This window comes from Pipistrellus kuhlii, unplaced genomic scaffold, assembly GCF_014108245.1.
Source record: "Pipistrellus kuhlii isolate mPipKuh1 unplaced genomic scaffold, mPipKuh1.p scaffold_m20_p_2, whole genome shotgun sequence".
Lineage (NCBI taxonomy): Eukaryota > Metazoa > Chordata > Mammalia > Chiroptera > Vespertilionidae > Pipistrellus > Pipistrellus kuhlii.
Window position 1 is genome coordinate 136947132 of NW_023425515.1, and position 16730 is coordinate 136963861.

The following is a 16730-nucleotide window of genomic DNA, read 5'->3' on the forward strand; positions in this document are numbered from 1 at the left end:
TTCCCACATAAACTACTTGCATTAGGGTTTGTTTCTGGGAACCCGAACTAAGCTCTGTTGGATAATACCTGCAACTAAAAAGCATACAGGGGAAGAGAGGAAGACCTGTTTGTTTGCTTTTAGATTAGCAATTATTTTAATTTTCAACTACCTGAAATTTCTACTTGGATATGCAGTAGAAACCTGACATGACCATACTGAAATCAAAACTTAAAAAAGATTGTCCCCACATGGATTAGGAAAAGAAGATATTTAGGACTTGTCCGTGTGCTTTCTTTCTGTTCATATTTAAAGGGGAAACATTTTAAATTAATTCAGTATGTACTGTATGTTCCTCATTTTCTGTGATTTGGGTGTGAATAGCACTTTAACTTTTACTGTAACTTTACGGCTAGCTATTTTTATTTGATGATCTGAGTCTTGGCTTGAATTCCTGGAATCTGGGATTGGTTAGTTAACATGTTGATTTACTCTGGAAGTGCTGCCCTCAGAGCTAGTTTGGTAAATATTCCAAGCACCACAGTAAACACAAAATGTAATTCACAATAAAAATCCTGTGTAACTAAAGCAAGTCTTCTACAATTTTATCATTAATTTGTTCATGGTAAAAAAAATGATGTGATTAATTTACTACAAGTCATTCATGTCCTTGCTGAAATGATTATGTGCCTTCCATTGCAGTAAGTTCTTCAGAGTCAGTTTTAAAGATCACCATCATTTGGCTGTACCATAATTTACTTCATTTCCCTTGGATACATTTAGGTTGCTTTCAGTTACAGGTATAAGTAGTGGCTTAATGTACATTCCTGTCCACAAATGTGCCTCAACATTTGAATGACTTTGTTAGGATTGATTCCTAGAATTGGAGTTACCAAGTAAAAAGCATAAACACAATACATATTTTATGCATTTGCTATACTTTCTGTGATAGTGGCCCTCCTGATCATTTGCCACCAAGTTTGCTATTCTTTTTGACAATGAACACACTTTGTTCCAAACAAGTTATTTCCTCCCAGCAGTAAAGCTATTGCTTTTCATGCCTTGCCCAGCCCTGGCAGAACTACTGCACCGAAGGAGCTGGAAGGTGGTGGTGTACGGGAATGGCTTCAGGCTACTCCCACCGCTCTTACCCCAAGTTTAGCAGCTTTTTTGAAGGAAAGCTTCTCCATTCTTGTACCCCTTTGGTCATTTCCCAGAGTTCTGAAATAGTCGTTCTTGACAGTTTTATGCAGTTTTATCATTTAAATAAGAGAATTGCTGAAGTCTTCACTATTTTAGAAATTCTGCTTTCTGAGTCCAGTTTTAATTGGAATGTTGAAAGCTATATTTTGAGTGAACCTTGAGTAGAAAACCTGTCCACATCATTAATGACTTATATTACACTTTTTTTTCCTCTTTCCTGGGGCCAAAGATATTACAGCTAGAAGAGATTTTAATTCCCCTTTATTTTCAGGTGAATAATTGGAAACATTAGCACCTTGTGCAGTTATTGCATAGATTGTTGGTGTTAAAATTGGATTTTGAGATGGATCACGCATGTACCAGTCATTGCTTTGCCTCTTCCTGTGCAGCTGTAGGTACTGATGCTGTTTCTCTGCAGTCTCAGCCCCTTGCCACTGAACTAATCCTGCCCAGGTCAGAGAAGACATGAGGATTTTCAGCCTGTCCGGGAGTGAGGAATGACATGTGTTGTGCTGCCTTGAACTACCCTGTTTCCCCGAAAATAGGACAGTGTCTTATATTAATTTTTGCTCCCAAAGATGCGCTAGGTCTTATTTTTGGAGGATGTCTTATTTTCGGGGAAACACGGTAGAAGCTCAGGGATGGGGCCTCGCAATCTTATTTAAGTCCTCTGGGAGATTCTGATGCACATTTGAGTTTGGGAATGGCTGGCACAGAACAAAGTTTCAAAAATGTCAAATGGCATTAGTTCTGTACGCTAGAAATTGGGATAGTCAGTCTGCTGCTACTTTTCATCACAGTTAAGATCACATTTATTGTGAGACACACCACTGTTTTATTTACTTGGCGGAAAACCCTCTGCAATTTCAACAATAAAATAATGCTTTTTTCCAAATACCGAAACTTTATTTTATGCATGTTGGAAGAGCATTTAAAAGGTAATATTTAAAATATCACTTTATGCATACAAAAAAGGAAAATGTAAGTAAAATAGATTGATCAAGGCATTGCTTAAACTTCTTCACTTTCAAAGACAGACACATCAGTCTCTTCTACAACTCAGAGTTCTCACTGTCCATGTTTTGTCCATACGACATGATTGTCCGTGTCATCAAGAATTAGTGATACAACATTTCTTTTTTTCTAAATCTTTATTGTTGAAAGTACTACATATGTGCCCCTTTTTCTCTCATTGATCCTTTATAACCTGCCCAGGCCCCCATCTCAACCACCCTATTGTCTGAGTCCACACATGCTTATAAGTTCTGCTGGCCTAGTAACCCCTAACTGCCTTCCCTTGCCAGCCTGGTTGCCACTAACTGCCCTCCCCTGCTGGCCTAGTTACCCCTAACTGCCCTCCCCTGCTGGCCTAGTTGCCCCTAACTGCCCTCCCCTGCAGGCCTGGTTGCCCCTAACTGGAGGCCTGGGTCCCTCCCAACTGCTGTCCCCTGCAGGCCTGATCTCCCCCCCCCCCCCCCCCCCCACACACACAACTGTCTTCCCTTACAGGCCTGGTAACCCCCAATTGCCCTTCCTTACAGATTTGGTCCCACCAGCTGCCTTCCCCTCCTGGCCTCATTGCCCACATCTGCCCTTCCCTGCTGGCCATCTTATGGCAGCCATCTTGTGTCCACATGGGGGCAGCCATCTTTGACCACATAGGGGCAGCCATCTTGTGTGTTGGATGGGCAATTTGCATATCACTCTTTTATTAGATAGGATATAGAGAGGAAGGCAAAGGAATAAAGAGAGAAAGAAACATCGATGAGAGAGACACTGATTGGCTGCCTCCTGTATGCCCTCCACTGGGTATCAAGTCTATAAGCCAGACATGTGCCATGATGGGGAATCAAACCCGGGACCTCTTGGTCATGGGTCAACGCTCAGCCACTGAGTCACTCTGGGCCCCATATTCTTCACAAAAGCAAACCATTTTCTTTAATAGGTTGACTGGCAAGATATAAATGAAACTTTGAAAAAATAATCTGTTGGTGCAACTTCCAGCAATGTGGTATTATCACAAAAGTCAGCCTACGACAGAAATAGATGACAATTTTGCAGTACATGGATTAAAATTATTCTAAACAGTGCACACTGTTTTCTAGTCAGGCTTGTGTATGGATAATTTTGAATACCAGATAGAATTGAAATATACAATAGTAAATCCAAATTCCATGAGGCAAAAAAAAAAAAAAAAATCAGCTTTGTTGATTTAATATAATCCTTAATTTGTAAAACTCAGATGCATTTGAATATATGGTTGCATATAATTTTTTTCTAGATATTTAAGGTCAACTTTCATTCATGAATATAATTTGTAGTTGATACAATCAGTATGCCAGTATGTTTTGGATGAATTGTTGTCTTGGATCTGCCAAGTCTCTTCTCTGAAATAAAAATATGTATGTTGGAGGCAAGACACATTTTTTTCTTTCTCAATGGAGCATTTTATAAAATGATGACCATTAAAAATACTTTTTGCTTTTACTTGATATGTAATAAAATATTGAAGGGATTATAAAACTTAAACAGATTTGTGATACATCTTTATAATTTTATTAACTCTGTGTGAAAGGAGAGGTCAAGAGAACAAAGACAATTAAAAAACCCAATTTGTATTATTTGAGAATGCGGCATCTGTGGATCTCATGTGACTGCACTGGGCAACATGAGGCACCAATTTTGTTCTACATTCCAATCTTGCTTGTCAGAATTAAAGACAAAAATAGTTCTTTTCTTCTGCATTGCTGTAAAAGGACTGTCTCACAGCAAAGCATGTGGTGCCAGGTAGATACAGTGCTTTTAAAGGACTGGAATGACTTTTGGGAGGGAATGATTCTTATTTTAAAATGAGCTAAACTTATTGAAATATAGTTAATTAGTTTTTTAAATAGTGGGCCTGTTAAACAAAGGCTATTAGTATTTTTTTCCTCAAAAATTGATCTTATAAATTCACTTTACATCTAGTTTAATGATTTAGAAACAAAATAGCCTTATGATTATTTTTTCCCCCGTTGAAGGTCTTACACACTTAGCTTAGCTTAACCTATGGAGGTATGCAGAGCATGATCTAAACGGAGCCTCTACATTTTCCTTTTTCCATGTGGACTTTTTAATCTTTGATTACATAACTCTCAGACTGTGGCTTAATTTTTATTGGGATTTAATTTAATTTAGAGAAATTTGAAAACTGACAAATATAACTGGATTCTAGAAATTAATATAACTGACAATTTCTTATTTCAAGTTCTAAACCTCCCAAAGAACTGTCACCTTCTGCTATGGTAGCTCAGAAGTTTAGTGTCTATACTCCAGGCTCTCTTCCGGGTTTGGGATTGAAGGACCTATAAACTAAAGGACATTTCAAAGTTGCTGCCTGGGAGTCAGTAGTTGGAGGGAGGAGACATGCAAAGAAGCCTCCTCACTTCATGTGACTTGTGGCCTTTTTTGCAAGGACATTTTGAAGAAATTTTCTTTACTTAAAAACAAAATTGAAAAGTGGAACCCAAGTTCATTTTTATTTGAATTGGTTAGGAGATGTGTTCAGGCAAAACCAAAACAAAAAGGCAAAGCCAAAATAAAAAAAAAACCCCAAACAAACAAAACCTGGAAAACCAATTATTTGGTTTATGTTACTGAAAAGTTAGAGAATCTGTTATCTCATCTTCCTGTCTCCTTCATGTTGACTCACCCTCAGACTGTGCAGAGGCAAGATGAGGACCAGCAATGTAGGAATGTATCTGCAAATTCAGCTCAAAAGAGAACCGCTGTTCTTTAAGAGTCTCAGTGGAGTTCTGGAAACTTGACTCTCACTGGTCTTAGTTGAGTTCCAGGTTCTCCTCTGAACCAATTCCATAATCAAGGGGATAGGATTCTACAGTCATTTGAGATGGAAGTTATTTGCCCACCCTGGCATTGGGGTCAGCATCAATCCCACCTGAAGTGTGTGTGGAGGGAGAGTAGAGAGTAGTGCCTCTTCAGAGGAAATTTATTGTTCTCAGAAACCAACGTGGCTCTTAAAAACGATGAGTGTCCGAAGTCATTGTGCCAGTGACTTTAAATTTAAGCTGGCGTATCTTTCTCAGAAACGGAAGCAGTCATTTCTATAGAGTAGCATGTCCATTTGAAGGCACATTTAACTAATGGCAACAGAGAGTCCAAATAACAGGGTTTAAAACTATGGAGGCTTGCTTTCTTTGGAGTTTGGCAGTCTGAGACTGATGTAGCTTTGCCATGACAAGACCAATGTCACTCTGAATTTCTGCGGCTCCTGCAATCACATTTGTGGTGTCTGCCAGTTGTCTACATCGCTTTTAAAGTTTTACTAGGAAGTTCTGCTCAACAGCTTGCACTTGTATACCATTGGCCATAACTCGGTAACATGGCCACATATATCTGTAAGGAGGTCTGGGAATGTAGGTATGTAGATAGGCATAATGCTGGCCCTAATAATGAACCCATAGGGGTTTTATTAATAAGGAAGAACTAGTGAATGGCTCTTAGGTAAGTAGCTAGTAGTCTTCAGCATGTGTTAATTTATTAACGGATATGAATGACATAGGAAGTTTATTTAACAACACAATGAATTATACATTTAAGATTTAAAATTCATTCTAGAAGTAGATGGTAATGTAAATAAGGAAACTAGTATATACCCTAAAATTGATAACAAGGTGTGCATTAAATGAATTTGAGAATGCAGAATCTGTGGGTCTCATTATGACTGTGCACTGGGCCACTTGAGGTGCCAATTCTGTTCTACATTCCAATATTGCAATATTGCTTGGAATGTAGCAAGGTCATCAAAGGAAGAATTGGAAACGATGCTGGTTTTTCCGTTTCTTGGGAGATTTGGCTAAGTACGATGCCCTTTACCAAGGGAGGGACATGGAGGAGTGCACGTTTTCAGTAGAAGTCGGAGTTAAGTTTTGGACATTTAAACTTAACTAGATATGCCGGCATCAGATGACACCTGGGTGATGTCATTTGTTCACCAGCTGCACTGTTGTGCATTTTCTGGCAGAGAACAGAGAACTGGATATTTTAGAAATCCTCTGTTCTCTTCAGTTTCTCTCTTTCACCTGTGATCTAGGTTACTAGAAGTTTTGGAGAGTTGGGTCCAAAGGAACTTAAATTCCAAATTTATTCCCTTGAACAAAAGAAGTCTTGTGTTTAGTCAAGCATAGATTGGGTGTGTTGAGGATGTGAGATTCAGCTGCCTTAGATTTGACACAGTTCTTCTGTGGGGTGAAGGAATGAGAGAGGTACATGGACCTACCGAAGAGAGTGATATATATCATAGTTCATTGATAATTTGATATGCTATTCCTGGTGAGCAGGAGACCTTTTTTTAGGCCTACCATAGATTTATATAGAACTGCAATCTTATATTCTAGGAGACATCTACTAAAAGACACTTTTATCTCTAATCACTTATAAATACCAGGAATTTGGTGGCTACCCTGAACTCACTTGTCTTCTATCACTGTAATAACTGAATTATAGCTGTGATTGCTTTGAACTTTATTTAGTTCAACATTTATTAAGGGAGCCTTTTTCCTTTTTCCATTCTAAATACTGAAAATACAATACAATTATTAATAAGGGAAAAATGCTTTCAAGGTATGATATGTTATTACCTATTTACTAACCTCTACTTTTTCATGTCATATGAGGCTGAATTCCAAAGAAAAGGCATTCCCCAGAGTTTAGTGGGCATTTTGTAGGGATGCTATAATTTAACCATAAACATTGAACAAGTACTAATAAGGCTAAGATAGTTTGAAAAACAAATGAGCAGTACAATAGGGGGGATGACTGTTGTTTAAGATCAATATTAATTGTTACTTCAGAGTTAATAGAGTTCTGTTTATTTTTTACATAATGTCACACTTTTTTAGAATTGGTTGATCAAATGTGTGTGTGTGTGTGTGTGTGTGTGTGTGTGTGTGTGTGTTTTCAAGGTCTAGAACACACTACAGATCTAACTTTTGAGAATATACCCAGACTGAGAAAGGGAAACAAAAGTTTGTACAGAGAGTAAGTAGCTTCTCTAAAGGCCCTTAATTTGTACACACAATGAGTGGTGCTGCCCTTTTCTTGTTACGACAGTTGTTTGGATGATGCCACTTGTTCACAAGTCAGGCAGCTGGGCATTTTGAAAGTCTATTGTCATTTCTTGGCAGAGAGCATAGAAATAGGAGCAGTTATGCTTTCTAAAGGACCTTTCTGTATTTTTTATACAAGCAGAGGTTTTCTTTCTTTCCAGTCAATCTCTAATTCTATTGTCTTATTTTCTGTATCCCCCCCCCCCCCCACCTATCCATTTCTGCAAATGTAAAACTCAAATCATCCTAACCGCCCCCCGCACCCATCTCTTCTTTCTGAAGCCTTCTTTTGACAGATGCTGCCACCTTCTAGCCCAGGGGTGGGGAACTTTTTTTTCTGCCACCGGCCATTTGGATATTTATCATTTGCAGGCCATACAAAATTATCAACATAAAAAGTAGCCTGTTGTATTTGGCCAAGCATTTAATTAACTCACCCCTAATATCTTATCAGGGCCAGACCAAATGATTTCATGCGCCTTATGCAGCCTGCAGGCCCGATGTTCCCCACCCCTGTTCCAGTTCTCCTAAGCCGGAAATCTGCAAGTCATCCGAGATTACCTTTTCCATCTTGATCAACAAGTTCTGGTGCTGTTCTGTAGCAGCAGTATTCCGTCTCCTGCGTCTATGCCTTCCACCCACAATTAAACACTTACCACTTCTCTGGGACTTTTGCCAACACCTTCCTAGACACCCTGTCTCCACTCCTGCCCCTCTCCCATCCGGCTGCGCAATAACTGCCGGTGTCATCTATCAGAAGGAAATTTGGATTACGTTACTCCTTATGTCCTTCAGTGACCTCACATTGCCTGTCAGTTGGATTGGGCCTAAGTTTCTGACAGTGGGACTTAGAACAAGATGTTTCCAAGGAGACCCGTAATGGTTCAAGCAAAAGTACCGGTACTCTGGCTATTTCGTTTTTACCTGTGACAGTATTTCAGAAGGCTAAAACATGATAAAGATATATTCATACTTTATATTAAGCATTACATCTTCAGTGTATATGGAACATGGGTGGTCACTTTGACGAGTTGTTGGGCTTGGTATTTATCATTCCCATGGATGATGTTTTTTATAAGTTTTTCCCCCTCATATGTATTAATTTCTGAGCTCTTTATCTCAACATATATAATAAATTTTGCATTATTTAAAATTTTATGTAAATGATATACTGTTTTATGTATTCCTCAATATATTTTGATTTTATTGTGTGTGATTGATCATTTAGTTCTAGTCCATTTTTTTCCCACCACTGTGTGAGTGTACCATAATGTATTCACCCTTCTATTGATGTTCATTTATATCCTCTCTCCCCCATTTCTCAGCCACCCACAACCTTTTCAGATTAAGCTCCCATGCTCCTGGCCCAATACTTTGGAGTAGAGGGTACATTATTATTTGTGGTTGCTGTTAATCCTTATATTTTTGGTAGATTGAATTCCTTAAAAGTGAATGACTTGGTTGCTCAATATTGGTAGCTGGTTTGGGCTCAACTAGGAGTATCACTGTCTTTCTAGATTAGCAGAAACTCACCTCACTTAGCAGGGCTGTCCAGAGCAGTATGTGTAGTAAATTTTCTCTTTTCCAGCTGCTCAGAGGCTTCCCTGGCAAATGCTTTCTCCTCTACATGGTGCTTGGCCAGGTGATTTCTGCCATCCAAATGGCTATGCTGCAGAAGGCCCATGAGGAGCGGATGGACGCCAGGAGTGGTGTCCTACTCAGCCCTCCAGTCCCCCAGTCCAGTGGTTCTAAAATGTTAGCCTGCTTCAGAATCACACGGAGGGCTGGCCTCACTCCCAGATTTATAATTCAAGAAAAGATCTGGGATTGGGCCTGAGAATATTTATTTCAAATAAGTTTGCAGGTGATGCTGCTGCTGCTGTTCCTGGGGCCATACTTTGAGCATCACTGCTTTAGGCCAACATTTTCCAACCTATTTTACTTTTTTTGACTCATGGGCCCCTTTAATATTAAGATGTAATTCCATACCACCCACATCAATTTTAAAATTGTTTTATAACTTGACATGTTATAAAGAAGGGCTTTCAAGTTAAAAAAAAATTGTATCCCTATAGTATTAAACATTGTGGTGGTCTAGAACTCCACTACCAAAGAGTGATCTGTGGACCAGAATACCCGAGAATTTATAGAAATGCAGACTCTTAGGCCTCACACCAGACCTAATGAATCAGAATCTAAGGTTTAATGGTATTCCCAGGTGATTAGTATGCATATTAGAGTATGGGGCTCACATTAAATCAAATCCCAGCAGTATTCACAGCAAGAACACTTCAGATTTTAATGTTTAAAAAGTGGCACATGTTTTATTCACTTTCATTTCTTACTTTCATGTAAGGGAAAGCATCATTTCTTTGAAAATAAAAAGAATATCTCAAATTTGGTTTTGGGACCAAGTAGTGAAATTAATGAGGCATTATAGAAAAAAAAAAAAAAAAATGGACAAAGTCGTATTCATGTTTGGAACTATTACTACTTGTACATAAAATATCATCTGCCTCATTTTAATAATTTTCATAAAGTAATATATTTCTGATTACCACTTGCAATAACCTTTCTGTAAATAATACATTATGTGTATGGAGAGTAGTTTACCCATAAAGTAAAAGCCTAATTGGATATAATTTTTGCTATATGTATTATTATTATGATTTTTTTTAAGTCATAATAGGAACATCTTTCATCAGATAATTATAGTTTAGGAATCCAGAGAGGATTGTCTTGAGGCAAATTTGCAGAATACTTATTTTAAAATGTTCTTATAACTTGTATTTTAATATAATTGTTCATTATTCCTCTTTTCTTTAAATAACTGTGAATGGAGATAATAATAGCAAAACCTATTAGGGTAGGGAAGATCAGAGTTTTATATGTAAAAACTTAGAAGAGTGCCTGACACATAGTATGTCTCCATAAGTGACTTAAGCAACCCCATCCTCCTCTTCCTCTTCCTTGTCTCATTCCTCTTCCTCATCATAGTTGTTTTAATACATAGCAGCTCAGGTCAGAGAAGTTAATTATCTACATAAGAGAGGCCCGGTGCACAACATTTGTGCACTGGGGCGGGGGGGGGGGGTCCTATGATGTGCACTGACCATGAGAAGGCAGATGCTCAACACAGGAGCTGCCCCCTGGTGGTCAGTGTGCTCCCACAGAGGGAGCGCCACTCATCCAGAAGCTGGGCTCATGGCTGGCAAATGCAGTGGTGGCGGGAACCCCTCCTACAGTAAGGAGCGAGGAGTCCTGGACTGCAAGAGCCCTGGACTGCTAGCTTAGGCCCAATCTCCGGGGCCTTTAGTCTTGGTATAAAAATGAGAAAGGAAAGAGCTGTGGATGCTTCTAGATGAGACAAACTGAACTGTGTAAGAGTTATTACATTTATTCTCTATTGCTTCAGGGAGGAATGGATGGGTACTTGTGTAGGATATAAAGCCTAAGCCACCATTACAACAGAATGACTGTAACGACCAGTCACTATGATGTACACTGACCACCAGGGGGCAGATGCTCAATGCAGGAGCTGCCCCCAGCCTGCTGGCCAACCTCCCAGTTCCTACCTTTGGCTGGGCCCCAGGCTGAGATGGGGAACCAAGGGTGGGTGGTGGCAGACATAGGAAGTGAGGGAAAGAGGGAGGGTTAGGTGGAGAGGGGTTGGGAAGGCAGAGAGCCACATGGTGGCGGCATGTGGGTGTTGAGGGAAGGAGGAGATAAGGAGGCAGGGAAACTGGGAAACTGATCGGCCCTAATTGCTCGCCAGGCCTTAGGACCCCACCTGTGCATGAATTTTGTACACTGTATAAAGCCAAGGGGTGGACTGGATACAGTACAGAGTCTCAGCTATTTTTTTCCAAGCAGTGGAGAGTATTCCACATGGAGAACTAAAAAATAGTGTCTAGGGATAGACAGCTAGGTTCAAATAGGGAGTAATCAAGGTTGGAGTCTGTGGTGGTTATTAGTGTTACTGGCTTTTTTTTTTTTTTAAATATAGGATTGGTCCTTTTTATGATTGCACTTTCTAATTACTGTTGGTTGGGGTCATTGACTAGGATCATGTAACTGCTTCAGACCATTGAATTAAGAGCAGACATTTTAGTGTCATGAGTTGCCTGTGTGAGCTCCTCCAAAACTTTCTTTACCTCTGGAACAGTGGTTGGTCATTGTTAGGATGATGACTGCTCTGACAGGTTGGGTTCTGTGTGACTGTACTATGTGGAGCACCCCTGCTAGTGTTCAGTTATTATATAGTATGGTCAAGAAATAGACCTTAGTAGTTTTAAGCTCCTGAGATTTGAGGGTTGTTTATTGCAGCAATATGTGAACTGTATTGATTAGTAAAGATATTTTTGGTTGGGTTTTGAGAACGACAAAGTCATACATAGGATAGCAAGTGTGGACGTGTGTGTGTGTGTGTGTGTGTGTGGGAGGGAAGGATGGTTGGGGGAGAGGATGAGCTAGATTCCCCAAACCAAGGAGCTAGAAGCTTACCAAGAAGAGCCATTAGGAGTGTGAGCAAATCTAATGTCAGTCTTGGGGCATAAGGTGGAAAGAGGGGTTGAGATCTTCCTGCCTCCTTGTTCCATGCAGAGAACTGACAAACTAACACAAGCATATACATACAACGTGGAGTATGTTTGGTCTACTCTTTGTCATTGTGAAAACAGTAACTTAAAAATCAATGTAGAAAAGAAATATGGTGTATAGAAAACCAGGATTTAGGAAAAATAACAACGTTGGAGGGTTTAAGACTTTTTTTTAGTACCACAGAAAGTAATATGTCTCCCTATCCCCTCCTCATCATACATGTTTGCATTCACATGTTCTTACATGCTCATGTGTACATAATCACATATTTTAATCAACCCTACTTGTGAAAACAAGTCAGTACCTAAGGAGGCCTGTCTGTATACAATATCTAAAACCTTCCTCTTCTTTTCCTCTCACACTCCTGATCTAACTAGTTCTTCCCACCTCCATCCCTGCAGTACTTAGCATTTTCTTTATTTATTTAATATGTTTACTATTATTATTTTCCTCTATTCTTACTGGAATGCAAATGCTAACAGAGAAAGGACACTTTTATCCATCTTGTTGACCGACAACAGAGCCTGGTACATAACAGTGTTTGTTGAGCTGCATGCACCACCTTCGTGAAGGATAAATGGGAACATCCGGGATACGGATAGCTGCCAGGTGTTCCAAGCAGAGATTCAATCTGAGGCAACGCTGTGCTCTGACCACATTTTTAACCACAGTTTGAGCCCCTCACTCTCATTCTGTGTCTTATAAAAACAGTTCCAGTCAAGCAGATAAACTTCTTTGTGAAATCTTCCATATGCTGTGTGTAAAGACTGAATTTTGAAGGTAGTACAAAAAGTGGGGAGGAACATGGGCTTTAGAAACAAACCACTTCATTGTTACTTATTTGGTGTGACTTTGGGCAAGTTACCTAACCAAGGAGTTTTAAGTTTTCCTTTCTGTAAAACTGGAATAAAATGTACTAGGGCACCTATTGGGTGGACTTAATACACAGTATGTGAAAATGCTTAGCACAGAGTAGGTACTATTTTATACTGGTTCTCTTTTCTTTCCCCACCGCTCCATAAAAACAGCTTTCATTACATTTTTTCTTTAATATTATTTAAAATATTTTCAACTTGGCCCTAATTCTGATTCCAATTGACTTTTTTTTGTGTGTGTGTGTGAGATTATTTTAGTAATCTATGTACACAGAATTTCCCAAATATTTACAAAGAGCCCATACACAGCATTCACCAGGGTGTGGATTTCTTCAGACCTGATGGAAAAAGCAGATTATCTGGATTTTAAGTGCTGGGTAGAAATTCAGTGGGAAGAAGGGTAAAATTGCAGGATAAATGAATTGGAATTCTTTTGCTGTTGCTGTTGTTTCAGTCTTGTGCATCTGTTGTTTTTCATGGTAGCACGTGAAGTTCTACATTCAAGGTTACCATTTGCCTGACATTTTGAAATCTTGATTCCTTTTGGAAGCGGTTTCTTTATTTGCAAACTACTATTGTTTCTTAGTCTTAGAAGTTGATCTCTGTTGATCACCTAGTTCTTTTCCCCAATTTGTTTAGTTGAACTAGACATGAAGATTTTTATAGGCGATTTCAACTTATTTGACCATTTTCTAGTATTGATTTTTTTTTTTTTAAAGAGTGAGGAAGGGAGAGGGATAGAGAGATAGAAGCATTGATAAGAGAGAGAGAGAGAGAGAGAGAGAGAGAGGGATTGATTGATTGATTTACCGGCTATCGGCTGCCTCCTGAGAATCCAGCTTGCAGCCTTGTCATGTGCTTTAATGGGTAATTGAACCAGTGACCTCTTGGTTCCTGGTTTGATGTTCAACCATTGAACTACTCTGGCTGGACTTGACCTTTTTAAAAATTTTAAATACAGTTACAACAGTTTTCTTTAGCTTTTAAAAATAATTTCATTTGTGTATATTATAATGAATTTTTATTTGCTTCAGTACCATTATGTGCTTACAGCAGAGGTTGTCTACCTTGGATGTACACTGGAATCATTTGGAGAGCTTTGGAAATACCGATGCTTGGGCTCGACCTGCATCCGAGGTTTGGCCTTAGAACTAGATTTTTAAAAGCCCCTCAGCTCTGCAGCCAAGCTTAAGAAACCATTGGCCTAAAGGATTTCAGACATAACTGGAACATGCTTTCCACTTTAGAAAGTAGGTAGCCATGGCTTATCTGAGTGGTGTGATCAATCTGCCTTCTCAATCTCTTGCTTAGAATACAGTGAACTGATTAGAATGGGGATGGTAGAATCAAGTCCTTGACTTTGTTTTTTATTGTTAATCACCAAACCATAAATGGAATTAAAACATATGAATAGATAGAATAATTTTAAGGCTTTTAAATTCCTGTGTGAACAAGGAAGGAATAATACTTCTTGTTTTAAGCACTATGCAAATCAAAATCCTTTGGCTCATTATTTCAGTCAGAAATGAAAAAAATGTTTTTAGAGTCTATAACAAATACTACTTTATTGCTAGTATAATTAGGCAAACGTCGTTCTTAAACTCCTGTTGACTTTTTCACCTACTTTCAATGTAATAAGTAGTCTGTTACCATAAGAGGATCTTTGTTTACTCCAGTAACAAGATGTTGGACAAGGACTTGTAAAGTCACATAGCTCCCTCCCTGAGGTATCAGAGAGCTTCCAGAAATAAAACAATCTGAACTTTAGAGTATTCTTAGCTTTTATTCTGAAAAGTAATCCAGCCTACTTTCAGCTTGGAATTTGGAGCTGAGGTCAGGTTAGGGATATTTACTGTAATCTCACTGTTTGGTTTGAAGTATTGTGAAGTTCCAGAACATACCATATTTGTAGTATGTACAGCAACAGGGCTGCAAACTTCTTTGACATCTATGTGACCATATTAGTATGGTATCTGAATGCAGTGGGACTTAGTGAATTGGTGAATAGGATAATCAGAATTGTGTCCAAAGCCTAGGTTTTCTATTTATTAATTCTTACCTTGATTTATTTAACTTATTTAGCATTAGTTTCCATTGCTGGAAAATTTGAGGAAATAATACCTACATTATTGAGTGTATATTATAATGAAATGTTTTAGATTTTTAATATAGTACTTGCCCAAAGTTGGTCTGTAATAAGTAATCTTTCTGTAGTTTTGAGTTTGAATTATTCTAGAGAATTATTCTATAAAAGTGATACCTGAGAACAAATTAAGTTCTAAAATTTCTTTAATAATGAATCTTATGAATAATGATTATTTGGGTGATGTATATAAATCATACTTTATGTAGAAAATTTCTGAATTTTTAATAAACCTTGGAATCTCCTGATAAAGATTTTAATACATTTGTTTATCATGATATGTTTTATACATTTTCATTATGTTTAGAGACATTTTACAAGAACTCACGATTCTTACAATATGAAGGGAGAAATTGGAAGGTAGATAGATAGTATAGAGTAGGCAGTATAATATAGTAAGGTCATAAATACCTAGATGTCTATATACACAATGAAAATATAAGTGAAACTTAATATAGGTCATGTTAAAGTGTAGCCAAATCAAAAGACTCTTACCTAATAAAAGAGAAACATGTAAATTAACCATCACTCTACTACATACTCAGCCAATCAGAATGAGTATGCAAATTAACCCAACAAAGATATGTAGGCGAGGAGCAGCCTGCTACGAGGGGAAGCGGGGCAGAGGGAAATACTGGAGCCATGCTCAGCACAGAAGCAAGGATTTGCAAGTCCTGTGGACTTGCTGGCTCCTGGGTGGGCCAGGAGCGGGAACTTGCCAACTCCTGGGCCGCTGGGAGAGAAGCCAGGGGAAGAAAGGCCTATTTTTGCATGAATATCATGCAGTGGGCCTATAGTTCTTTAATAAAAAATGGTTATTTCATTCCTTTGTGTGCCTATAAGATGATCATAGTAACAACCGCTATTTTCTGCCTCTGAAAATTGCTCTTATTTTTAAAGTCATCATTGAAATGTTTTTATTTTATAGTCTGCTTGCTCTCTTCCCAATCACACACCCCTTAAAAAGGAACATGGGCTGCATTTTGTCAGCATGTGACCTCTGCCCGGCATTGTTTCATTGTAAACACAGTTAAGTTTATGGCGTTAGGTTGAAGGTTGTATGGGGTCCCACTGGCTTTGACATCAGAGAGATGTTAATTTCAACCTTCACTTGATCACTTTCTTTGTAAGGATTTCTCCTTGCTGTGCTACATTTTCTTGTCTGTAAGATAGACGGGGGTAAAAGCTTCTACCTCATAGTGCTGTTGAAAGATTCAGTAGTGTCAGTGGCCCAAGACAGTCAGTGTTCAGTAAATGGTAGTGAATATTGTTATTGTTGTCATTAGCTGTGTATGGCATGTTACTTATTGCATGTAAACATGATGTGTGACTTAAATAAAACCCTCGTCTCCAGACTGCACTTTTTAGGACAAGCAACCATCACCTGGCATTTTACATAAAGTTTAATAAATTAACAAATATGTGTTGATTGAGTCCATTAACTTTCACTTTTACTTGGATTTTCAAAATAGTATTGGTAGATACCACAAAATTTCATGAAAGTTGTTTTCTAAAATGGCTTTGTTTTTAAATCCCCACAGATATCTTTTTTTCCCCATTACTTCAGTGCCCTGAAATCAGAGTAATCCACCCAGATAATATGACAGGCACCTCCCGTGGTTTGGAGCCATATCTGTGATGAATGCAGGCCTTCCACAGGTCCTGAGAGCTTGGTACAGAGCACACACTGCTTGCTAGTTGGCGCGGCAATCATGCCATCTCTGCCTCAAGAAAAAGGTAAGCTGACTGACTTCATCACATCACAGAATACAGATTACAGGTCGTAACTGCTAGATATTCTTAACAATTAAAAATTGGGGATTC

General features: G+C 38.6%; 1 protein-coding gene across 1 annotated transcript in view; it reads left to right on the forward strand.

The window, feature by feature from the left end:
- Positions 1–16730, forward strand: part of TTLL7 (tubulin tyrosine ligase like 7) — a 128529-nt gene that overhangs the window by 28801 nt on the left and 82998 nt on the right. The window contains exon 2 of the mRNA XM_036445638.2: positions 16448–16643. Within this exon, the coding sequence (XP_036301531.1) occupies positions 16619–16643 (25 nt within the window). The 5' untranslated portion in view covers positions 16448–16618. The remainder of the gene's footprint in view (positions 1–16447; positions 16644–16730) is intronic.